The sequence below is a fragment of the Amblyomma americanum genome, chromosome 10 (assembly GCF_052857255.1).
Source record: "Amblyomma americanum isolate KBUSLIRL-KWMA chromosome 10, ASM5285725v1, whole genome shotgun sequence".
NCBI lineage: Eukaryota > Metazoa > Arthropoda > Arachnida > Ixodida > Ixodidae > Amblyomma > Amblyomma americanum.
In genome coordinates, this window is record NC_135506.1 from 85,802,348 (window position 1) to 85,829,483 (window position 27,136).

Here is a 27,136-nt window from a genome sequence, read left to right on the forward strand (position 1 = left end):
CACGTATGTGGCTTAAATTGAGTATATAACGATCTAAAAATCAATTAATCCCTTTGTTAAAAGAACCATGTGTAAAACTGGCCGCAAGCCGCTTTCACTATCTCTTTCCACTTGTGCTCGAATCAGTACAGACCCTTTTCGATGCAGTCGGACTTTCAGCAACGGCTATGCTGGAAGCAACACGCAAGATGCACAATAGTGTAGGCGCGAAGGCTGGTCCTCCAAGAGCCACGTTCGGTGCTGCAATACAGAATTTTCTTCAGTCTGTTATCACAGAATGACTCTTTTTTATCTATTTCTCAAGTAATGAGCTAAAGAACAATTCTCTGAAGCATACATATATTCTGACATCTATAGTTTATTCATGTCTAACGATCATTTATAAACGGCAAGGAAATGTTTCAGTGTTTACGTTAATGTAGCAGCTTTGGGGAGCTCTGTCCTGAAATGTGGACACTGTAAAAATGTCCTACATGGCTTCACTTCCGCTTGATTTAATGGTTGCGATTTAAGCAAAAAGAAATATTTCCTCTGGGCTGATCTTACTGGGTCCTGGAAGAGTTTTAAAAAGAATTTGAATACAAATATAATTGAATTTGATTAAGATTTGAGCAGAATTAGAATTTAATTGAAATATATTTCGCATTGGTTGAACGTATTTTCTTTAAGCGCCACCACTAATACTTAAATTATCCGCTTATTTGTAAAATACAAAGTATGAACCTTTGCGGGCTAACACTGCGGTAAATTATCTTCCCACTACTGACGTGCTGCCTGCCGCTGCTGTCATTGCCGCTCTTTTAAGACACGTCTGCAGGCATCAGATAACTACAGGATCAGGGCTGATCTAAGCACATACATTTAGCATAGCATGTAGCACCCCCCTATCGCTAACAACATGTGTAAGCGCGCAGTCAGTACTCATGCATAAATCGCCCTGAAAGCGCCAGATGCCGCCAGAAGCCGGCCATTTGCGGACACAGCTGTCACGCCGGGACATTCTGCGCATGCGCAGTGGGAGCGCGCCACGAGGTAGCGGTGCCGCTGCGTTCTATGCTAAACGTGTGTAGTAAGGCGAACTATCAGCAGGAGCAATTAGCAATGTACAACACGAGGCTCTTAGGTATACTGTGAGTGGTAAGTGCTTCCAAGTATTTACTGTCAAGCTGCTGACTTCCGGGCTAACCATAACACATTCCGAACGTTCGCAGCTTGAAGATTTGAAGTCGTGGATGGTTTCGCTGAACCTGGACCTGCTCAATTTGGATACCGTTCCGTTGGTCGACCCTGTGGATATGATGGTGCGCCTGGCGATCGACATCGGCGTTGCCCCAGTCTTTGACTTCTGGTTCTTCGACGGCACCTTCCACGAAAGAAAACGGGCCATGAAGGTGGGCTTGTAGCCATGGTCTTCATTCAGTCCTATGCGCCTGCCTGTGGAGCACCCCGCCAAGTGCCGTGCAGACAAAGAAGAGGAGTCTACTGGAGCGTCTTTCGGGTCCACTCTGCTTAGATTACTCACTTCCCACTGCGAGAGTTTCTTAACAAATTTCCGCACATCAAGGAGAGCAGATGCATGCAATCGTCTGCGACGAATACTTGAACTGGTGTACAGTAAAGTTCTGATCGAACTGCATGAATTTATTATGATGCAACTGTGTATATTAATGACGCAGTCGAACAGAGAGGTAGTACTTCACTCCGCTTGAGGCGCAGTTGCACCCCTCGTCGCTTTCCCTTTCCTCTTCACTTACACGCTACGCATCTCATGCTTGTAAAGCCAATCTGCTCGCATGAGTCGACTAGCGCGCCGGCGCACTAGTAGCTCACTCCTCTCTCCGGCCGCTGCGGTCCTCGTAATCTTCTCTCTCTCTCACACATCTCTGTTGGGTGCTATCGCCCTCTCTTAAAAGCGAGAGCGTTAGAATCCCCTGTCACAAAAAATTTGTGTGGTGTCGGCTTTGGCGACCGTTTGGACTTCGCGGCCAAATACGGAAATTAATCTATTAACGCTATCGCGTCATACACTTAAGGCGGGGCCTAAGTTTTCCCTGTATTTTTTATTCTTCCCCTCCCTCCTTAGCTGTAGCCTGAACTTCATCGCGGGAGCAACTGTTTTGGCAATATGAGACTACTACAGCTATCGTAGTAACTCATGATGATATGCTGATGTCTGCTTGTAGACCTGACTCTAATACTGTTTCTACCGTCAAGGATGTCTAAATATGCCTCGAAGTTAACATTTTTATTTTATTCAGAGGCACCAATGAAAATGCAGTGTCTGTGAAAGCCTTAGTACCTTTCACAGCTTGATGTGCGCTCATGGGTCATTGTACCTGCTGAAATGACCAAAGTGCCCAGAAGAACAGGAATGGAAGCAGTTTCGGCTTGCATATCCCCATCCTGAGCGAATGAAAAAAGAAATAGTTTAGTAACAGCGTTAACTTCAAAGACGACAGGGGAGTGCATATTGCAACCACGCAAAACGACGAGGGACGAAGAGAAGAATGCACAAGATACAACGAGACAGCAAATCAACCGGGTCACATTTTACACGGCGCTCCAGCAATCTGATCGCATGAGCGGCTGCCATCTTGAAATCTCGGACGGACAATAAGCGTTCGACTGCGAGTAGTAAGAGCTAGCACTCTTAACAAAAATTCTAATGGGAACTCGATTACCGTTATCAGAACACACCCGTATTTCACAATCATAAACAAAAGGGAAGACGGTAAAACCACTGAGGCATCCACGATCTGACACTGTTCCGCACCGCACGCGAGCTGTCTGTCGCCGTGCCGGGTGTTTCACATAAGATGCTCTCCAATTTTAGAGCGCTGCTCTTAAGCGCACTTTCCGAGCTCCAGTGGCGTGCCTCGCTGTCACTGGCGTAACCGAGAGTGGACCGCAGTGGAGAGCGAGGGGCAAACTCAACGAGGTGGTCGCGTGAAGGCAGGTTGCGCGGCGGCGACCCGGCGTACCTCATGTTGCGTGAACTACAATTTTATACGACCATATATCGAGCTGCTGTAGCTGAAAATATAATCAGGATAATTTGTAATTCCCGTACTAATTAACAGATCCTATTCATTTTATAACGTATGCGTCCACCATTGCCACAAAAGCTACGCAACGATCATCTTAATTCAACTGGCCTGTTTTTTTTAATATTCTTCCTGTGTTCCCGCAGACAGCCTGTATGTGTACGTACGACAACGTACTCTGCATACAATGACCAAGAACGAATACGACATAGATTCTTCGAATGCAGCTACCTAAGATCCCTTTCAAATATTTCTTTTGACAATCTATAGACTTTCCGTTCACTTCTGTCTATAAAGTTTATAGAGTGTCTATGCATAAATGGTACATAATAGTTTATGTATGCAATACAAATCCTATAGACAATATAAAGACAATCTATGGAATTATGGCCATACACTTTCAGTGGATGTTTGCCCATAGGCAGTCTATAGAATATCACTACACAAAAATAAATATCTATAGGAATACAGTCTATAATAAGTATACTGGCTGTACTTTTTTTAATGGATATAGCTTTGAATCTCTGGAGGATAAGGCGAAGGAACAAGTAGCCAGAGTTTTTTTTATTCTGCTTCTTATCCTGAGTGTAGTTCAAGATCAGCGACTTCCAGGAAGCGTGGCACAAGAAAAGGGAAGAATTGAAGAAACAGTCGCCCGACAAACTGAGTGAATACTTCTCCGACCAGCTGCGCCTGTACCCTGGCTACGACACGCAGAACCATGCCGACTTCGCTACGAAATTACGCACTTTCGACGAAGCACGTAAGCGTACATTCCCACTTTCCTTTCCACTGAACGTCCCGCTTCCCGACATGTCATAGAGCATACGAGTTTCGTGGAGGAGCGATTGCAGAACGCATCTTTCACGATAAATTATAATAATTGTAATAATAATAATAATGCATTTATTTTTCATTACAGGGAGGAGAGAGGCAGAGAGAAAAAGCTAGGATGGTAGCTTGACGGAGTTTGTTCAGTAAGCCGCTAGAAAAAACTAAACACACAAAGAACCGAACACAGAGCACAGCTTTGAAATCACAAGTAAATTTTTATTGGATAAATTCAGACGATGCATGAATTCGGAGGGTACCACGTTAAAACAATTGCCGGAACAGCCAGGATCTTAATATTACCAAGCTAACAAAACCATGCTTAGGCGTTAAAAGCGGTAAACAGTTATATGAGACTTGTGATCTCTAATACTTACTAATCAAGTGCAAAAGTTACTTTTTCCTCTGGGTCATGGTTATGACTAGGTCATGGTAATGACCTAGTGAAAGCCCACCGACTACGGCTGTCAACTTTCCTACTGCAAAACTGAAGAAGATAAAGCGGTGCAGTGCCGAATGCTGTCCTCTTGACTGCGATGCAAATGAAACATGAAATTATGTCGTCGTCTGAAACGCTTTTTCAGCATTTCATAAGCACCACGGCGATGTTTCCTTTTGTGACTCAGTGAACATAACTGATACCTCCGATTGCGGTGACTCCAACCTCGATAATACCCCTTTGGCATGCTATCAAGCAAAGAAAGGAAGTTAGTTTCACAATCGAATATGCATTTAGTCGTGCAAGAGCGAGTAAAGAAAACAATATTTCACAATATTTCACACTCCAGAATGAATTTAGTTGTACAAGAGCAAGTAAAGAAAAGAGTATTTTATATATTGCAGCTGTTAGTCACCTAAGCAGTGGCTTTCCGGTATTCGTTGGCTGCACTGTTTTTTGCTGTATACAGTCTTGACATTGCATCCGGCCTCAGTTCATCATTTCATTTATTTTATTTATTTATTTATTACCTCAAAGACCCAGGATATGGAGCATTGCATGAGGGATGGGCATGACAGACAACAAGATGATGGCCTCAGTCTTTTTCTTGAATTTGGTGGGGTTGGTAAGGTGTATGGCATCCGGCGGCAGATCGTTGCAGTCCCTAGATGATTTGACAAAAAAAGATAGGAAATGAGATGCAGTTCTTGCAGGGGGAGGGCACACAGCCTTGCTGTGGTGAATGCGGTTGGACAGACGATGTTCTGCTGATATGATCGATGCTCCTAAAGATGAATGATAAAACTTGCACGTGTTTAGTGATATTTGCCTCGTCTACAAGATTCTAAATAATGTGATGGATCCTTCTGGCATGTAGAATGGCCTAGACACCATTGCAGCTTGGTGTAATAAGCGGAAAATGTCGATGAACGCAACAAGTCAGTACATGTTAGGCATACTCAGAGGCATGTGTACAGAGAGCAAACATTGGTCGATTAAACACCGTTCATGCAATATTTTGATGTTTTAAGGCCTAAGCCTTACTGACCCTTTGAGCGAAAACCCGTGCGCGTGTGTGTGCGCGCGTGTCTTTTTCCTTTGTTAAGCAAACTGCCTTTCTCTGTCGCAAACTCTTTGAAGGGTGTTGGCTAAAACCGACAGGAAATCAAGTGCAAGACGTGTGGAAGAATTTCTTGCGCGCCAAAAATTAAACATGCTTTGGAATTTCGTAGATAGATAAAAAATCTCTAAAACCTGCGCGCTTCTTATTCACTGTTATCAAAATATTCGCGGTAAACTGTCTTACACCCCTGTAACATTGCACTCCTCCACAGAAGCATTTCTATCAATGACTCTGATGTGAGGTTCCATAGCGCACAACAAAGAAGTAACACTACACGCTTGTGTTGTGTCCGCCGATATAGAGACAGATACTGCGCCATATGCTTTCCTCAAAAAAAAAACACAGACTTGTTTTCATCAAAGGAGCAAAACGTCAAGAAACAGAAACAGCCCAAAGGTGAAACTGTTAAGCTTTATCACTCGCTGCTGTGCATAAGGTATTTTCAATGAGAGTTTTAAAGTTAAAGTAGAGAATTTTATCTATTAGTGCAGCTTGGAAATTTACTTCGTCTTACTTCCTCCGTAAATGAACTTCCAACAAATTCTCTAATCACCTCTACTTGGTTTTGTTTGTTGCCAAGCCACCATGGGCACTCGGACTTGCTGGTGCATTTTTAAACTCTGGAGATGTCAGCATAAATTATAAACCCTCCTCAAAAAAAGGAAAATCAAACATAATTTTTGTATTCATAAGGGTGTTTCAAGCATTGTTAGCTGCTTGGATATTCGCTCCTTTTCGTTTAGTTTCCTGGTCTGAATGGGGCTGCGATCACAGGTTCGCGCATGGCCGCTCCTCTGGGCTTAAAACGTATCGCACAGACGCCTTTGCCTCCAAGGCCGTTAGCAGCCAAGGCACAACCCTCGCAACCCTTATGAGCTGCGCAACAAGTTCCTTTGAACATAAGGATCTGATTCCCCAAATCCTTTGCGCTGCCCGTGTGACGGGTATTAAAGTTCTGATGACCGCAATGGTATATTTCTCATCCAACCTTCCGTCCGCTCTACGACACATTTCACCACCGATGCGAAAAGCTTGCCGGGAGTTCTCTGTTTTTCTAATGATGCGCGCAGCCAGCAAAGCGTCGTGCATCATGATATATTCACACTAAAATTTCTTGCATGTATTTAATTATCAGGGCCGACATTCTTGAAGACAGCGAGATGGTAGTTCAAACAACCGCAGTACTTTGAAAGGGTAGGGTTTTATTGCATTCGATAAGTAAGAAAATCCGGCGCGAAAGCCAGAAGTCTTTTAAAGTACCGCGGTAGTCATTCTTAAGGATTTTAGTGCGTGGTTAAATGTATAACTGATTTTGCCTCTTTGGTTTGCACAGTGGTCACCGCTATAAACAAGCACGTGAAGCCGAATACAGTGTTCGTCATTCGAGTTGTCGAAGATATGGGAAAACAGACGGCGCCAAAAATCATGCCAGGTGAGTATACGATCACCTAACGGAGATAAGATATGTGATTGAAAGTGCCGCTGTCTCCCTCGTTGCAAAGGATACGTTTATCTGTGCCGGTTAAGGCACATGAATTGTCCCCATGCGTAGACCTATAGTTATGTTTCCTTCTTTCCCGGAAATAATCGGTTTTCGCATGGATGTAGGTGTCATTGCAACTGGGCGTGCGTGTGCTTAGGTATACACTTTGCAGGACAGGTTATTTGAACCCAATGCTTAGCTGCACCGTGCATCTGAAGCCACGTGCGCTACCCGGGTGGAAGCCCCTTGTTCACAGTCACATGAGTCAGCGCTGAATGCGAAATGGCTTGCACGTGGTGATGGCCTAAAATTTATGCTTGTTCATATGAAAAAGGTCCTTGCGTATCTAGCAACACTTTTAGAGTCTGCTTATGTAAATTAAGATTGAAGGAAGTTAAGTTGATTGCCCTGCAACATTTTACTTTTATGCAAGATAGTGAAGATAAATTGCCACCCTCAGTATCACTGCTGTACGGGCTCCCCGCATTTATTGCTAGTTATTGTGTCTTTCATAGGGATTAGGTTTATAGAGGCTTCCGCCCAGGGAGCTTCACGTAGCACGCGCTGGAGGATACGTACTCAGCTTGCTTATTCTACATTCTCCAATTTTCCCTCCAGTAGACTTTTCCATCGCCTAATAGCTCCTTCTTTCAATACGATAATTACAAATTATGTCTGCACAAAGTCTGCCAATGATCCCCTGCCACATTTTTCATTTTGTAATTTAGTCCCTCAGGTTGCTAACAGAGACAAGCACTGGAACCATTCAGCATATCTTTATCGCCCCTGTCAGGAACAGCCCATGGTTCCAAAAGGCAACGAGCGAATTAAGCTAGAACTGTGCGGGAGCAGAGCTCCCAGCTGCTCTTCTGTCTCAGCTATAGCTTGAAAGCTTCTGGTGGCCGTGACACGGAGATGCAGGAACAGAAGTTCCTGCACTGCATCGCCAATTCACTTTGTCATGTTACACCTGATGTCTATTTTACCCCAATACTCCTCGATCAACTAGAAGTCATCATAGCCTTAATTTTGAGCCATACTTCGCTCGTACAGGTAACTTCAGTTTTTTTCCTCGGATAATTCAACATTAGAACTTAATTTCAGGCATAACGTTGTCTCTTGCAATGAACTAATTCTTAAAATCTAATATTGCAACATGATGTGTTATGTGTTTTGTTCATTGCGTATTGTTTCAATTTATTAGTTACAGCGTTTCTATTACACTGTTCGTGCTATACAGGGTGTTACAAGGAAGACTAAGTAACTTTAAAAAAAAGCATTCTTGAGGCAATAATATGGCTTTTGCGGAATGGTATTGCCAGGGCTGGCGGTCGCCAGTAAACCAGTGAGTTATCTTAACTAGTAAGATGGTTAACTAATTTCCAGTAATTAACTTTTTTAACTATTAGAGATAGGCGTCTAGTTGCAATTAGAGATTTGTAGCCGACCATTAGTAAAAAATTGAAATTGTTTTTTGGGGAAAGGAAATGGCGCAGTATGTGTCTCATATATCGGAGGACACCTGAACCGCGCAGTAAGACGGGATAAAGGAGGGAGTGAAAGAAGAAAGGAAGAAAGAGGTGCCGTAGTGTAGGGCTGCTGAATAATTTCGACCACCTGCGGATCTTTAACGTGCACTGACATCACACAGCACACGGGCTTCTTAGCGTTTCGCCTCCATCGAAGCGCATCCGCCGTGGTAGGGTTCGAACCCGGGAACATTGAATCAGTAGCCGAGCGCCCTAAACACTGAGCCACCGCGGCGGGTCCACCCGCCAAATCAGTTTTCAGAATATCGAAATTGCGATTACCCTCACCATTGTAGCTCGAAATCGCGCGAGGATACATGCGCTTTCGAAAGCATGCAGGCAAAAAAACACCCTCCAGTGCACGTAACTAGTCCAAAAAGTCAATTCTATTGAGCCACAGCGGAGAGTAATCGCGTTTTAGTAATTCCAAAAACTGATAGGGTGGTTACTAGTGACCGGCTACAAGTCAATAATTGCAACTAGATGCCTAGCTCTAATGGTTAATAAGTTATTTAGATAATTTATCGGTTTTCTGGCGTCCACCAACCCTATCAATACCATGCCGCAAAGCCATATTTTTGGCTCTGCATCCTTTTTTCGAAACTACTTAATTTCTTCTCTGTAACACCCGGTATATGCGACCATATTAATTAATTAATTATTAATAATTGTTCTGGGGGAAAGGAATTGTCATATATCGGCGTACACCTGAACTGCACCGTAAGGGAAGGGATAAAAGAGGCAGTGAAAGAAGAAAGGAATAAATAGGTCCCGAATAATTTACACGACCTGGGGATCTTTAACGTGCACTGACATCGCACAGCACACGGGCGCCTTCGCTTTTTGCCTCCATAAAAACGCAGCCGTCGCGGTCGGGTTCGGTCCCGAGAACTCACGTCGACCATGTTAGATTAAGCTTGTTTTGTGTGTTTTACCCTGCCGTTTTTGTATGAATTTATAGCATCACTCCTGCAATAGTTTTAACAGTGCCTACAGTACGTGTACATCAAAAATAAATAAAAATCAGAAATCACTGCAGCTTCCCGCATTGGAGGAAAGCGAAAGCGTTGACGACTCCTCGGCACTCCTCGCCTTTCAAATTTGGCTCCGTGGTTGCTTTCCTGTCCATTCAATATATACCCGTCGAGACTATTCAACCGCTCATTGGCTTTTGTTTCTAACTAAATAATTATTCCATGCCAATCAAACTTTTTGTTCAATTATTATCACAAATCGAACACATTTCAATCCATTTCAAACTTTATTTTCACTTCTTCGCCTATTTTTCCACTATTCCGCTGTCCACTGCTGTTTACCCGTCCACTCACTATATCGACGTCCGCGTTATTTTGACGTCTTTTGACATTGTTGGTTTCATATAACTAATCACCCTATTTACAACAATTTCTTGCGCATAATCCTCACATCGTCCTCTATCGATCAGAACCATTCGTTGTTACCTTTTCTGAGAACATCACAATCGCTGCGGACACGTGTTGGTGGCACGCTTTAGTGACACGACCCCGCTGAATATAGCCTGGGATTTCGCGTTAATAAATTAACCTCCGCCCCTATTCGTGTTTGCAGAGAAATGGGCCCACATGGTATCCAACTACACCAAGGGCATGTACGGGGGCGGCGCCTTTATCCACGTCCAGAAGGAGCTGCTCAATGCACTCAAGGAACTCCTAGAGGCCTCCGACTGGGGGGACTGGGGATTCACTACCACACTAGCTTGGCGCCTCTTCGATGCCCTGAGCGAATACGTGCAGCCTGCGAAGCTGGTCGGCGGGAAGGACAAGCAGGAGGTGTGCTACGACCACGTCCAGGAGGTGATGCAGTTCGCTATGGCCAGCCACTACCTGAGACCTCGTGAGTCGCCGCGGCGTTTCCTGAAAGCTCTATTTCCCGCTCTTTGTAACGGAATGGACTGCTAAGGTGGTCGTCTTCACTGCACGAGGTGGCAAGACTATTGAATGAAGCGCTTAAAAGGTGGCGAATGATGTCGAAATGAGTGTGAAGTATATTTTTCGGTCGGCTAGTGCGTACGATCTTTGCCAAAGGTAACCAGGCAGCTGAGTTTGCTTCTCACTCGTATTGTAGAGGCCTGCAGCTTCGCTATGCAGGTCAAAAGCGCTTGAAATTTGAGGACTAAGGTTTTCATAACTTTACGGAGATTTAGAAGCTGGGGGATTCAAGTGCTCCGTTATACGACAGAGAGGAAAATAAAGCTGCCTGCTTACCTCTGGAAAAAATGATACGCAAGAAAAATTGGCTTCAGATGCATATAACGCAATATAACTAATGACGTACTAATTTTCGGACTGCTAGGTATTTAATAAGCTTCTTCGGGAAATGTGTAGGTTTTGAACCAACTATTCAGGGCTGAATTTCTTATAAAGAGCTTTAATGTGACCGTTTTTTTCTATTCTAGAAAAGAAGCATGCAACACAGTGGATAAAAACGAATTGTCACACAGTACGGAGCTCAAGTTAGCAACTGCGGTTATGAACATGCTAATGGCGAAGCGTACAGTGGTGCCAGAGTACATGCATACTTCATACAAGCTTTCAATTTAGGGCTCAAGAAGTTTCTTGCCGGTGCAAAAGTTCGCCGGTTAATTTTAACCTTAAAAATAATTGTTAATAATCGTTCTGAAATTGACATGATATTATTTGATTTTTCTAAAGCCTTTGATTGCGTAAGTCACGCCAAGCTCATCGCAAGACTGGAACAAGCTATTGGGAAGGAACAAGCTTCCGCTTGGATTACAGATTTTTTAACAAACCGCTCTCGGCTTGTTTTGTTCGATCATACGCCATCTGATATTGTACCTGTCATATCTGGAGTACCACAAGGCTCAGTTCTTGGGCCACTGCTATTTGTTATATTTATTAATAATATAACCAATAATATAGGGTGAAAAATAAACTATTTGCTGATGACTGTGTGATATATAAAGAAATTAACAGCCATGACGACCATCTTGCTCTTTCTGGTTCTCTTAACACGCTAGCCGAGTGGTGCTCCGAGTGGCAAATGTCTATTAATATAAATAAATCAGTATTAGTGACAATAACAAGAAAAAACAGCCATCTCACTTCACCTATACCGTTCATAACATGCCTCTTTCGAAGGTCGATCAACATAAATACTTAGGCATGACATTTACATCTAACCTCAAATGGGAAACACACATAACTAATATTACAACTACTGCACTGAGTAAGCTATTTTATCTAAAAGACGCCTAAAGCTCGCTCCAATGAATATTAAGCTTCTGGCGTACAAAACATTTGTGAGACCTATTTTAGAATACGCTAACACAGTTTGGTTTCCTTACACAGCAACTAGCATAGCTAAACTTGAAGGCGTGCAAAGAAAAGCCGTAAGGTTCATTCACAGCAAATACCGTCCTACTGACTCACCCTCGCGTCTCTTAGCTTGTTCAGACCTTAACACACTATTGACGAGAGCAAAACAAGCTCGACTTTAGTTACTTTTTCAAATTCTGCATCGTCAGTATAAAATGCATACCACCCAGTACATTTATTATTCGCAAGCTAGAAAAACACGGCATCAACACGAGCATACGCTAACTGTGTATTCTTTCTCTAACGACACATTCAGGTACTCATTTTTTCCTCGCGTGATCAGAGAATGGAATGAACTTAGCTCATCATTAACAACAACAAATTTATTATCCGGGTTTGTTTCACAGTTTGAGTTAATCACAAAAGATTATTAAGATCTTATAATGTTTGTTCGCGATTCTATTTTAGGTAGCACTCTCAATTAGTAGAATTGAAATGCAGTTGCTTCTTTAAACTTTCTTGTTTTTGCTTATGACTGTGACGTGCACAGTTGTCATTTTATACTACGTTGTTTTTTATTGTATGCTTCTATACCTAGTCGCTTGTATTTTGATTAATTATGTTGTTTCTTCGTGATTTGTGTCACTCACACGTATACTTGTACGCATACAAGAAATAATTTTTTATGCCCTTCTGCTAGGCTCTCGGCTGAGCGCGGCAGTATTGTAAAATAAATATAAATAAATAACAACAAAACGACCATCTCTTACTGGAGTCGACAATCCACCGTCATTGTCCAGCTCTTTTGGCGTATACATATAAAATGATCCTGAAACCCAATAGATTTCTCAGCTGTATTCCTTACGAATAAAAGAGCACTCGCCTCCATCAGCGTGGTATCTCAAAGCTTTAATTGCTGCGTGTGCTTGCTAGCCGGCTGCAATGCTGTGGCAGGACGCTGTCGACAATGAGCCCTATCGGTGTCCGCTCAGGGGCAATAGTCTGAATGGGCCGCGGAGTAAGCAATCTCGTGACGTTAGGGTGAGGCACATACAGTTGTCCCTATTACTACTATGTATTTGAAGATACGCACTTGTTTCGAGGTTACTTGAACCCTTCGTTCTTATTGTGTAAATACGATGTACAAACGATGCTGGCATTACAGAATGGAAGGAGATGGAAAATTTCATGCGACCTATGTTTTCAAAGGAGCGCCCGTTTCGTCAAGGGGGACGCAGTGGAGGACTGCAACACCCGCGTTGTGCCGGATTAGAGACAGAACTGGTAGCCATGTATAAAATGGTAATACTTCGTGTCATACATAACATCGCTGAGTGACATTTTTGTCGAATGCAGCATTGCGTGACACTCTCGGCACCACGGTGAGTCCCAGAAAATTCTCGGAATGGCCGAGCAGAGGGAGACGCAGAGCAGAGTCTTCCGCATGCGGTCACTGCTGATAGGTCAAGAATTACATAGTAAAGGTTTAATGAGATACCGATTTTCCAGAGGAATTAATGAAGGCACATCAGCTTTGAAAGAAAATGTATTAAATACTTTGTTACAACGTGACAACTAGCTCGACCCTAGTCTATCTATCCAGTCATTTATTTATATGCGTGTATGTCGTTTTGTCTCCGTCCGTCCGTGCGCCCATTAGTCTGTCTGTTCATCCTTCTGTGACTTTTGTCATCTTGCTTTCCTCACTGTCTGCCTCCCCGTGCGTATGTCGGCATATATGTCTCCTAGTCTGCCTTATCGGTTTCGTGTCTGTCAGTTTGTCCCGTCTTCCGTCCGTCGGTATGTCTCTTTGCCTTTCTGTCTGCCCGCCTCGTGTGTGTGTATAGGGGGGGGGGGGGGGGGGTTCTGGAACGCACAGCATTGCGCGTGTTACTGTGTAAGATTTGTGAACAGAAAATTCTATAATAACTAGATTGTTCCAGAACCTCACAAACAAAATACTGCTACCATCACTGCACCACCAAAAACTCGCTTTCGGTGGCTTGATGTGACGTTCCGTTACTTTGACGTGACGCGACGTGAATATGCTATCATCAGTGGCGTTTGTAATTCATGGTGTAATTCTGATTGCACATTCTGCAGGCGTGAGCTTGGATACGATAAGGAAAGCGGAGGAGATGTTTTCGAATCTCCGCGAAGCCTTCATCGCAGCCTTGAAGGGTTCCAGCTGGCTGAAGGGCACCGTGTTCGAATTCGTCCACCGGACCGTCGACAGGATGAAGATCCACGTCGGCAGCCTCGGCAAGATTCTTGACGAGTCCTTCGTGAACGGCCATTATGGTCAGTGGCACACCGCACATTTTCTGCACTAAGCGCGAAGAGTGCCGCTGTTTGCCAATTTAGTCAAGATGCATTCTATATTTAGAGCAAAGAAGCTTTCCGTTTCCTCGCTACCACCGCCCTTTGGAAACCTTAGTGCCTGAGGACCTTCGGATGTTGAACATGTTAATGAAACGGCTGAACGGGTAACGAGGCCGGAACACGAAAGAAGACATTTGCAAGTGCTCCGCCCTTGAGCCAAGCATGCACAGCGCAAGTAAATTTACCCTCAAAAGACTTAACTAAAGACCAAGTCCACGCGCCTTTTACTCCTGCATTAGAGGCGCATTCGGTTATAAAGCGCAAGTTTAGTAGTTTTATCAGACCTTATAACGCAGTTTGCCTGTGCATTTCTACGAAGACCACACCGAACCACGTACGGAAAGATCAGGAAAGTCATAAGGGTTGGATTCCAAAACTTTCTAGAGCGTGGGGGGAGAGAGGGGTATTGGAGAGTCTTTGCCACACCAAGTTGAGAAGCCGGAAAGAATAAATTTACTGACTGCCTCTACTTAGGAGCGGTTTAAGCATGCAGTGAAGGTTCAGCACGCCGCGCAGTTTGGTCGAATACCTGAACTCAAGCAAAACTGGCGCTTTCTAACGGGACACGCGCTGTAATTGCTGGCATCCAAAGGCGAGTCCATGGAATCACCACCAACATTGCTTCTTCACCAGATGCAATTGAAGCGAAAGATCTGCCACAACCACCTGTGCGTGGAAGACTCACACTTGGCCGTGCGCCTCCTTCTCGTCAGAACGAATTTCGCCATAAGCTGCTTGCCGCGTATAGAATTACTGTAAAGGCACCTATACAGTAATTTTAGCCGCACGGGGTGCTTCGAGATTGTCTCTCCTAACACAGCACAGATACATTCTGACAGTAGAGTTCTCTCGGGTACAGATGTAGCTGATTTAAGAGGCGTAAATGGCACAGTTTGCTTTCTTCTATCAACAACGGGAGGCACTGCTGTGAAGAACAGAGGCCACGGTGTGCACTTATTGGTCACATCAGTGCCTGCAGTAACCAGCAGAAGTTGATTTCAGAATGACGCTGTCACTATTGCTATAGCAGGGCGTACCACATACTCTGCAATAAAGTTGCAGTCAGCGTACACGCATCGCCAGTGGCATTAGCAACCGTTGAATGAGCACCAAGAATGCTTGTATGCTCGGCGGATTGTGCAGAGACAGTCAAAGCCACGCAACTTCGTTGTGACACCGGCGTCAGCGTTAGGCATCTCCAAACCTTTTGCCGCGTAGGGTGCGCTGTCACTGCTCAAATGCTAAAAAGAAAAAAATTGAAAATTAGTTTTTTCGTAAAGAATTGGCGCAGTACTTGTCTCGCATCTCGGCGGACACCTGAACCGCACCCTAAGAGAAAGGGTAAAGGAAGGAATGAAAGAAGGAGGAAAAAGGTGTTGTAGAGGAGGGCTCCGGAATAATTTCGACCACCTCGGGATCTTTAACGTGCACTGACATCGCACAGCACACGGGCGCCTTTTTGCGTTTCGCCTCCATCGAAATAAGACCGCCGCAGTTGAGTTCGAACCCGGGTAGTCCGAATCAATAGCCGAGCGTCCTAACCGCTGAGCCACCACGGCGGGTGCTCAAAAAACGAAACGCGATTGTGTACGAGTCGCACACATATATGGGAGTATGGGCCAAGGGACGCTGATACTCTCAAAGGACCCTGGGGCAGCTGATGCGGCATGGTCGGGCTGCCACCAGATGCGCGAAGCTCTAACAGAACAGTCAGCCTCGTGCATGTATATTTTGACGGACCAAAACCTTCGCAAAGGCAACCGACCCTAGTGACCGCTCTTTCAAAAAATGCGAATATTACCGGTATCAGTTGCATACAAACTAAAGATAGCTCAAGTAATAAACACAGCAATAAGCCCTAATGATCCCTTTCCTTTTGCACTGTTTAGATAACTGCTGAGACAAACGAGAGCCGCCACTAATAATAAATTTAATCTACCATCTTGTCAGCACACTTATGGCCAGAGGCTGCTAGAATACCGTATTTACGCCCATTATTTGCGCACTCTTTATTCAGAAATTACGGCTCGAAGAAGGGTGTTCGCAAATTACGCGGGGATTTCGCGAGCGCGACTCCACGAAGGTCATAACGTGCAATATATGTATAGTGTATGTTGCTGTGTATCCATCAGCACCCGGACCCGCACCCCACGCTGGCCGCCCCCCGAAAAAGTTCACTCTAAATGAAAAGCCGCGCACCCCCCCCCCCCCCCCCCCCACCTCCTCCCCGCTGCGGGATGGCATGAAGGTGCATGCATGAAGCCGAATAAGACGCTAAAACAGCGTCATCGCTTGCGGCCTAGCCAATTGTTCGGTAGTTCCGGATTCCATAAGTTTGCTTTCGCAACTTCGTCCGGGATAGCAAGCGCGAATCAATAAATCAATTATCACACCGCAAAATTCTTTAACAGTACCGCGCGAGCGTCGACCAAACTGTCCGTCGGCACCTTATCACGGTGTGGAGCTGCGAAGCCAGCGAGAATAGCCACGTGCGCACTAGTTTGCTGACACAACGATTGTCGCCTATGGGCAAACTTGTGCGTACGTGGTTATTCTCGCTGGCTTCGCCGCTCCACTCTATGATAAGGCGCTGACAAGCAGTTTGAAACTTGCTGTATAGTTGTGATATCCCATTGCAAGACACGACCGAACAACCAAACACAAGCCGTCAGAGCCACCAAGAAAAGCGTAGCCGGCACTCGAGTCACATTCATCAACCAAACAGCGGTGTTGGCTCTTCTATCAGCTGCCGATCCTCCCCGGAAGCGCTGCTGGCAGTTCCGAGTGGCGATGCCGCTGGTGCTGCCGCAATTGTAACAGCGGCCTCTAACACCACCATGAACGCCCAGTGCAGAAAAGATTCAAAAAGCCTTCCGAACAAACACGCGGAATAGCCGAATGCTACTGGGTAGAGCCATAGGGTAGAGAGCGCGTGCATGATGGTGGTCTAGCGCTGCGCGGTGCGTAAAATTTGCGACTAAAAAATGTTTTTTTTTTGTAAACCTGGGTGATAAGTTATGGGTGCGCAAATTATGCGAGGGCACAAATTATGCGAGTGAATACGGTACAATGTTGCCCAGATGTAGAATGAAGTTCCCGATGACATCAATATCTATCATAATTTTCGGCGTTATTGAAGAACATATTTCTCTTCTGTCCAGAACTGTGGGTCTAAATTCGTTTGTGTTTGCTTTTGTCCATTTGTAAACTTATTTTTCGTCTTGCCTGTTCAGTCGCCATTTCATTTTTTTAAATTTTCGCCGCTTTAAATATTTTCAATGCCCTCATTGGGGTATTTAACATCTTTTTGTTCTTGTTGTTTGAACGTCGGTCATTTCGTCTGTGAATATCTTGTATTTTAGACCTTTAACTAGCCGCGCTGGCTCTGATTCCAATCAACTTTGTATGTATTGGTTTCACAACCTAAAGATGAGAGAGAGAGAGAGAGAGAGAGAGGTCACGTTCCAAAAGCACTGCTAATTACGCTCGGAAGCTTACCTCTTCTGCCTTTTGACGAAAAGCCTAATTGCATACAATGGGCAACGCGAATTTTTTTCGTAACCCGAGGACTCCGTTATATCACGGGTACTATTGGAAGCCCCAAGTTACATCCTGCTTCGAGACATGTAACGCACGATTCTAAGAACACTACCTTTCGCAAACAAGTAGACGACTGAGATATAAAAAATACCAGTTTTCGGCAAATCTCGATTTAAGATCTTGACAGAACTTGAAAAAGAGGCCAATGAGATGACTTATTCCAGTAAGTAGTCGGATAAGAAAGTTTGCATAACTTACCGCCATAACGAATCGCTGCGATAGGGTGCACAGAGAAGGCAGCCGCACCAACATGGACAAAATTTTTTAAATGTGGTTCCTAAGTGGTTTTCTTTGAAGTCACTCCCTAACACAGGCTTTAATTATATAGAGGCCACCACCATGCGACACCAGGCGGCGATGATGAGCATGCGTCGAGCAGTTCTTGATTCCACGAAACGCTTTGAGCCTTTGCTATCTGCCCTTCAATCGCCTTCTGCTAAGTTCCTGAATATGTTTTGCCACTTATTCATTAGCACTTGTCCCGCTTCGCTTGTAACAACCGCTTGATCACAGCCTGGTCACCGCTCTCTCTGCCCGCAGCTTCCTTCCCGGACATGGCACCGAGCGGCGTGTTCTTGGTCGAATGGCTCAAAGCCCGATCGGCGAGGGCACAGGAGAAGTGGTCCGACCAGACGCGCATTCACTTCAACATGAGCAGAGCGAGCCCCTACTACGTGGAAGGAAGCCACGCCGTGATCATTCCGGCGGGCGCACTGCTGCCCGCTTTCTTCGACCCTGAGGGCAACGCTGCTTTGAACTACGGGGGCCTAGGCAGTGTGAGTCTACGCAAAAGCGAATATTGAAAAAAAGTCTAATAGAGACTAATAGAGTTAAGCGGTGTTTTGGTGTGTAAGAGTATACCTGATGATATTACAGTGACAACAAAATATTTTGCAATCATTCAAAACACTCCTGATTAATATGTGTAGTTATGGTGTGTTTTTTTTGTTTTTCAGAGGATGTGTGTATTGTGTACGCGTACTATTGTTTATGCCTAAACTGTCGAGAAGCTGAATTATTTTATGAACGCAATGTGTAGTCTTCGCGTGCCGCATTTATAATGTACAGTATTTTGATGGACCCAAAACTAGCCTTGAGCTATGGGTCCACTAGCATTGTGCGCATTTTACCCTTGCAAATTCATTTCTTTTCAATAAGAAATAAAAATAAAACCTAAAAACGCATTGCAAAGGCGATAAAACCGTTTGAACAACACCGCTTAGCGCATCACGTTTAGACGATTCATCCTCTCTAGGCGCTTGGGCCTGCGCGATCAATTTAACATTCATATTGTTTATATTGCTTAGAACACAACATTTGTTTACGGTTTGGGATGTTATCAGTAATATATAGTGGTAGCGACTTACTCACAAATGCATTCGCATCCGGTCGAATTTTGCCACATATCTTTCGAAAGTGCTCAGCACCAACCGGCACACAAATTAAAAGCAAAAATCCGCACAAACTACACCACCCAAACGGCAGCGTACAAAATTTCTAGCTTTTTAAAAGGTCATCATGCTGCTCCGAAAAGTATTAAAGCAAGACATTGAAGGCTTTGAAAAAGAACATCACTGTGTAACTGTTGCCACACCAGGCGTAACCATTCCTTTCATTTTATTCTCTTGTTTCTGTGTGGTTGTTTAACGGCATATAGTTTATGGTTTATGGGGGTTTAACGTCTCACAGTGACTCGGGCTTTAAGAGATGCCGTAGTGAAGGACTTCGGAAATTTCGTCCAGCTGAGGATCTTTAACGTGCATTGACTTCGCACAGCACACGAGCCTCTTAGAATTTCGCCTCCATCGCAATTTGACCGCCGCGGCCGGGATCGAACCTACGTCTTCCAGGTCAGCAGCGAGCGCTATAGCCACTAAGCCAACGCGTCGGCTTTAAATGAAGAGTTTCTGTATAAAACTACACTTTACAATGTAGCCACGCATTCTGCATTGGTATTCGTTTGTGTTTTCTACGCTTAATGTCTTGTGCTCATGAATCGGAGCGAGAAGGGGGCAGACTGTCAGCCAGGCATTTATCTGCCTTTTGGTTTGCGCCGTGTAAATAAAATACGTTGACTTTTAGTTAAAAGGTCCATCTGTTCTGCAGCTCCGCTTTCATAATGCCAGCCTCTTGCCAACATTTAAGCTTCCTCTCTGTTTTCTTGATTTCTGGCATCTGCGATCGGTGAAGTTCATCCGCGTGTCTATTGGTGGCGTCTATTTCGCTTAGCGGAAGGTTCAGAGTTTGAGCGCATGCTCAGCACGCACGGCACAAGCCAGTGCGTAAATATTTATCCAGTGAGAGGAATTCTATTTTGTATCAAACAGTGGTCATAATTGAGGGAGGAGAAATGAGCTTCGCTTTATTGATAACGAGCGTCCAGATTTAAGCCTCACTCAGTACGCTGGAAAGCAAGGATGGGCGAGGAGGTTCTCGGCTAAAAGCTCCATGAAACGGGTGGTGTCACTACTTTCTCAGTGCTGAGTTATAGGAGGACATTACGTGAGGAGGGAAGCGCACTCTTTCTGGCGTCAGATTATTTGCTCGCGGCATTTGCGTCACGCGATCACATGATCACAAGATCACATGATCACGCAACGGGATAAATTGGCCATCTAATGTCATCATTGCGCTGGGAGCTCTCCTTCATACACGTGTTATGCCACGATAGGCAAGAGGCGGTCGACAGAGCCTGGGTATTGCTTTTTTTCGAGACATGGAGGGGGGGGGGGGGGGGGGGGGCTTTTTTTTTCTGGCCATTGCCTCGGTCGTTTTATCTGTTCTGTTCGTCAAGAAGGGCTACATGCTCGGAGCCGGGAGGCGTCGGCTGAACGGCACCTCGGCGGTGCCATGACCGCGACAATCGCCCCGAAGGGCACTGATCACGTTATGAAGATGTGATTTTGTGCGAACGACGCGATATGCACACCATAAAACTTAACAGCTGGCACCACGAATAGGTTCTGTGACGGGCAATGTCCCGGTAATTTTCTTCGCAGTTTGGCGAACGAAAGCCGGGAAAATCATTTTGGGCCGCGATATTTACAGACTCGAGGCTGTTTATGTTGTTATCAATAAGACTTCAATGCGAAGCCGTGATGAAAATGTTTTTTTCGCAATGCTTGTGATTTTTACAAATGAACCTCTCCTACTTCTTAAGTTTACATAATTTTGAGAAGAAAAACTCGCAAAGCAAGAAACATACAGGGTTAAATCAGAACGTTTAACTTCAAGGAAATAGATTGAACGCACATGCAAATATATCAAAGTGGATGAAGTATACAACCACGTTCTTCTGGAGGCATGAATCTACCGAATAAACGAAGGACGTCCGGCGGCGAACAGAAATTTTGCAGTGAGAACGTGAGAAGATGTGCACGGCACGTGGCTGTAGCCAGAAGGTTGACATATACAAGAGATGAGCGGAGGCAAAGAGCGGAAAGCGTGCAATCCAATAAGTGGGCTAAGTCGGTCTGGTTGCCTTAACATGAGCAAATGAGCCTGACTTTGTCCTGTTATTTTATACAAGCACGCTAGTTTAAATGTCGATGAGGTAGCCCGCTTAGTCATGTATGTTGCCACGATTGATCGGTGCGATTGGAGGAGGACGACTTGCTCATATAATCAAAAATAAATGTACGAACGGTAAACGAAAGAAATGAAAGGTGAGCCTTACGAGGCGGAAAGCCTGTATAAAGCCGACAGGTGACCGGAAGCACATAGGATCGAACCCCTCTCTTGCCACATACGTGGGAGATGTTGAAACGAGTGGGCTAAAAATATATAGGCAGGAAATGAAAATGAGACTGCCTTACACTAACTTTGTGCATCGTTCCTGTGAGCTTTCCTCAGTGCACAGTATTCCGACTTATGCTAAATGATCTGCTGGCGTGTGAACTGTATTGTGAAGAAATCTTCGAAGTGTGTCAGCGTGCTCAGGGCTATGCAATCGAGTCCAGCGAGCTGCTTTTGAAAAAAAAAACTGTGAAAGCGAACAAGCAGCGCCCATTTCAATCCAGGCTGTTCATACGCTCGTTTGTATTGGTCAACGGGGGACAAGAAGTAAACTGCTCCCGACTTGCATTTCGAAACTCAAAGACGCTGTGTGAAGACGAACAGCCTTTGCTTAAATCTAGTCCGCACTGACCCGTCCTCGTAATGCTTGCGTGCGTCTTACTGCAGGCCTTTGCCCATCAGATTATGACCGGGTTGGACATCTATGGCCCACCCATTTTCTGCTTCCACGAGAATACCCGGACCCCCTTCAACCAGAGGAGTCAGTGCCTACAAGCCTCGCACGCACAGGTATAGCTGATGTGTCAAGTGATTACGCAGAGCTGAGCAAAGAATGTGTCCATATTTCACGCAGGAAAAACATTTTGCTCGGCAAATGCATTCACCGACGCTGGTTTTAGGAACACACTGTGTTTATAAAATAAAACTCACAAAACAGCAAAGCCCACGATTCAGGATAGAATCGTGACGAATGCGGCTTTTGTTTTTGTAAGACCTCGCGCAGCGGCCTGGTCAGGTGGTGGGTGCCACGGCTTCGATAACCAACTTGTGGATCACCTTCGTCCGTAGACCTCCACACCATTTCATCACTTGGCTACATGCTGCGGGTTGAAATTGACTTACGGGAAGACAGGGCCACTGTGACAACTGAGTGGGCCTAAAGAGGCTAGAAATCAGAAACCTGCAGGCTCCCGATAAGGTTTGAAATGAGGTTGAGTACAGTGCAGCAATTATGGAAATGGCAGTGGTTCGTGTGATGTAAGGCAACAGGAAGAGACATAAATGAGTCATCGAAGAATGGAGCGAATTAGTGATTGCTAAAATGAAGAAGTGAACATAGGCAGGGCGTGTAGTTGGCACGCAAGGTAACCGATAGTCCCTAAGTGTGTTTCTTGGGATTCCAAAACGAGGCAAGCGTACGAGGTGGAGGCCAAGAGCCAAGTATACATGAATAAGAAGTTTGCTTAAAGATGGGGTCGCGGCTAGCACAGCATAGGGCTTACAGGATGCATATCGGAGAAGCCGTTGTCCTGTGATCGATGTGGTTGTTCTGATGAGTATGATGATGATGCTTGCTTCATCTAGACGCCACTCAGAGCAGATGAGTGCTGATGCATGCATTTCTGGCAGCCATGCTTATCATGTGCGCAAAGGTTGACTTGACGATCCTTACAAGTTGCATTCGTCGGCCAGAAATACGGGAGGGATTATTCATTCCCACCCATGCCAGCGCAGAAAAACGGCTAAATGCAAAGATGTGCGGCTTTCATAGAAACTTCAGAGTCCTGGAAAAATTCGTTCTGAAATCAAACCCTGAACCGCAGATTGCCTGAGGCAGTCGCCCTACCAGATAAGCTAACCTGGACGGCTCTGAATTGACCAACAACACGAAGTGGAATGGTCTTTGTGCAATGTTCTTGAGTAGATGCCACCGAGTAATTAAACCATTACCGCAACCTTACTCTACATTGCAGGATTAAAAGCAGGCTAAAGAATTCACCGAGAGTAAAGGGTTTGAATATTAGCGAGGTGCAGGTAAAACATGCGATTTTTTTGTGTTTTAATTTGCAATGGTTACGTAACCATCAAATGAAGTCTCGTCGGCCTTCAGGATTATCTATACTCATAGCAACAAGCAGAGTCCGAAGTTATTACGTCATGTACGGCGGCGGTACGTTTCCAGCGTAGAAAAGGTGGTTCCAACGCAAATGAAGGAAAAGCCCACGAAGCATTGTCTGGCGGCATCAGACTACACCCTGCAGCATGTGGGCGAAGGCAGCGGCGTAAATTTTAAATGTTGACAACATTGACGTCGTCACGGCCGCGGTCGTCCACGAGGGCAAAACAGTAGACGCCCTTACTTTCAAGGCCCAGTCAGCAATTCACGCAGAAGAGCTCGCCATCGCCCTGGCAGCCTCCGACTCCTCCTACAAATACATAATCACCGACTCGCGAAGGGCTTGTCGAAACGTCGAGCAAGGGTGGGCTACTCCCCTGGCTCATCGCATCTATCAAAATTGTAGCCGAGACACCGATCCTGCGCACCGATCTATTATTTGGGCTCTAGGTCACCAAGGCCTCCACGGAAACGAAGCAGCCGACGCCGCCGCCCGCGCGCTCTCTCTCCGGGCGTTTCCCTCAGGACCCGACGATGACCAGGACTCCGATTTCAATCCGGTTTACACTTTTAAGGAAATATGCGATTACTACAAATCCACCCACCAAACTCTTCCCACTCCTTGCAAAGGGCTGGGGAAGGCCAACGAGCGGGTACTCCTGCGCCTGCTCACTAACACGATGCTGTGCCCGGCAACTCTAAAGCATTTCAATCCTCAATTCGACGGGCGGTGCTCTCATTGTGGGGAGGTGTCGGACACCTACCACATGGTGTGGGCCTGCCAGCAGAACTTATCCCTACCCCCTATCCCAAACCCCACCCGAGAGGACTGGGAGGCGACCCTGTCCGGCTGCTGCACCCTCCAGGCCCAATGGGCCTTAACGCAGCGTGCCCGGGCTGCGGCAACCGCCAATGGGGTGCCTGTCTAGGCATCCCCACCTAGTGGTTGTAAGGGCGTGACCCTTCAGGTCACGGACCCCAACACCTCTCTCTATAATTAATAAATGTTTTTACCACCACCCACGAGCTTCTCCGCACATCTACAAAGCAATAAGAACAAGCGTGAATGTCGTCATGGTTTTAGCCGCCAATTATGTCACTATCTAAATGCCACATCAAAAATATTTCTATTGTTTTATTTACCCAAGAAGCCTCATGCATTCGAATTCTTTAGTCAACTCGAATTCTCACGAAGCCATTTCACGTCCCCTTTAAGCACACTGGACCGTCAGACGACTAGTTTCTGGCTTTATTGTGCTACTCTATGTTGCGTTGAGTACAGCTTTTTTTCATCTGTAGCAGTGTAGCTTTCATAGAAGGTCATGTGTTAAAATAATGCATGCATAGAACAGAAAGCTGGGCATATGTATGTATGTATGTATGTATGTATGTATGTATGTATGTATGTATGTATGTATGTATGTATGTATGTATGTATGTATGTATGTATGTATGCATGTATGTATGTATGTATGTATGTATGTATGTATGTATGTATGTATGTATGTATGTATGTATGTATGTATGTATGTATGTATGTATGTATGTATGTATGTATGTATGTATGTATGTATGTATGTATGGTTCTTTAACCTGCACTGTCAACACACAGTACACAGGCGTCTACAATTTCGCCTCCATCGAAATTCGACTGCCGCGGTCGGGATCGAACCCGCGTCTTTCAGGTCAGCATCCGAGTAGTGTATTAACTATGGCACCGCAGCGGTGGTACAAAATAACAAGAATCATAATTAATAGAAATGCATTGCGAATAGAGCACAAGGCACTGATATTATAACAATGCATGCAACGAAGTTAAGCAGTAGTTTCGGTAGGCTGTAAAATTGTAAAATTCTAGCTATAGATTGTAAAATTTATCAGGGTCGGTGGCTGCTGCTATTCATGAAGACAGATCATACCAGTCAGTTATCGTTCGTGGTATGAATGAATGAACTTACTTGAATGTCTATTTGGTGCAGTGTACACGACTCTGCGAGCGTTCGTGCGCAAATTCTGTAATGGCACATATGTCGCTGGCACTTGGATGCAGTCCACGTTCGTACTTTTCCCAAACTATTTATTTGAACTGAAAACAGCTCAATTCTCCTTTGATCAACCAAACAAATTCGCTTGGTTTTGTACGCCGATGCACGACCCTCAGTGGTGACGGCATCAGCATTTCAAACGTTGCACTCCAAACTGTGGGCTTCATGTTGGTTGCTGCTAATGCTTCGCTCAAATTCTCCTGTAGGTTTAAGCAGTCCTTGTATGTTTGATCCCATGGGGATTGGCTTTCGGTATGACACTGCTCATATTCCCTCTGCTCCTAAAAGAAGGTTGCTGATACCAAAGTGACCAACCACGTGACCAACCACGTGACGAATCAAGTGATCAGCCATGGCGCCGCGCCGCCGGCAGCTGCTTCGCATCAGGTGATCAACCACGTGACAGTGTGGCAGCGAGCCACAGGGTGAAGCGCAGCCACAGGGTGGCAGCGAAGTCACAGGGTAATAGCGCAGCCACCGCCACGGCGCCGCCACGCAGAAGGCTCGACATGCTACTGTAATGTAGCTATCGCTAGAATATAGACAGTCTATAGATTTATTGCCACACACTTCTCGTAGACTTTTCCCAGTGGACAGTCTTTAGTCTATGGAAAACTGGCGGTGATTTAGCTGTGGTTAAACCAGGAGTAATGCAATAGCTACAGCTGACCGAGGGGAACTTGCCAGTTGAATTGCAGAGTCAGTCTTTCGCCGCTCTGTTTCGCTCGGCGTTCCTTCTTCACCATCGTCGCACTTGACACGGCGCATGAGCACAGCTGTTGAAGCTCGAATTCGCAAGCAAGAGCTGCTCCGCACCACGTGGCTGGTCACGTGACAAATTATGCGGCGAACCACGTGATCAGCCACAGCGCCGCGCCGCTGATAGCTGCTCCGCACCACGTGACCAACCACGTGACAATGTGAAGACACGAAATGCTACCGTAATGTAGCTATCGCTAGAATAGAAAAAATATCTATAGGAAGGCAATACAGTCGATCAAAAGTCTATAGATAGTCTATAGACAGCATTTTGTAGCGACCGCTACATAACGGTAGCATTTCGAGCCTTCAGCGTGGCGGTGGCGGCACGACCATCCTGTGGCTGCGCCGCCACGCTGTCACGTGTTGGTCACGTGGTGCGGAGCAGCTGCCGACGGCGTGGCGCCGTGGCTGATCATATGGTTCGCCACGTGGCTGGTCACCTGACAAAGTTCCACTCGGCCAGCTGTAGCTATCGCGTCACTCCAGGTTTAACCAAAGCTAAACCACCGCCAATTTTTAAGAGGTTGGCGCATGCTGTATGGACAGCCAACAAAATGAAAAGCTGAACGCCTTATTGCCCACGTTTTCTAACACGATTCCTTCGCTGCAGTCGTGGTTGACAACCAGAACTGGCAAGAATGATCCGGCCGCGGCTAACAACATGGCAGATCTGGTGGGCACAGCGACGGCGGTGGAAGCCTTTAAGAGGCTGCCCAGCGCCCAGCAGACCGAGACCTTGCCGGGCCACAATCTGAATGCATTGCGGCTGTTCTTTGTGGGCCATTGCATGGCTACCTGCAAGCTGAACAGCCTCACGCAAACGGGGCGCTTTGCGAGCGCGCGAGCCCGCTGCAATGTGCCTGCTATGAACTTGGCCGCCTTCTCGGCGGCCTTCCAGTGCAGGAGCAGAACACGCATGAATCCCGCCCGCAAGTGCTCCTTCTGGAGCTGA

At 45.6% G+C, this 27,136-nt stretch overlaps 1 protein-coding gene across 1 annotated transcript; it reads left to right on the forward strand.

Moving 5' to 3' along the window:
- The first annotated feature begins 1,295 nt into the window (after window positions 1–1,295).
- On the forward strand, window positions 1,296–27,136 carry LOC144108516 (neprilysin-3-like). The gene is made up of 8 exons (XM_077641731.1): window positions 1,296–1,391; window positions 3,636–3,807; window positions 6,771–6,869; window positions 10,037–10,321; window positions 13,867–14,064; window positions 18,286–18,521; window positions 21,928–22,050; window positions 26,795–27,136. The coding sequence occupies exons 1-8, from the start codon at window positions 1,296–1,298 to the stop codon at window positions 27,134–27,136; spliced, it is 1,551 nt and encodes a 516-aa protein (XP_077497857.1).

What these genes read in the sequence shown, in the direction of transcription:
- LOC144108516 (XM_077641731.1), top strand. Translation starts at nt 1,296, where the DNA reads ATGATGGTGCGCCTGGCGATCGACATCGGCGTTGCCCCAGTCTTTGAC. An exon ending in ACGCACTTTCGACGAAGCAC is followed by an intron (nt 3,808 to 6,770) that starts GTAAGCGTACAT and finishes TGGTTTGCACAG; the next exon opens with TGGTCACCGCTATAAACAAG. An exon ending in GGCGCCAAAAATCATGCCAG is followed by an intron (nt 6,870 to 10,036) that starts GTGAGTATACGA and finishes TCGTGTTTGCAG; the next exon opens with AGAAATGGGCCCACATGGTA.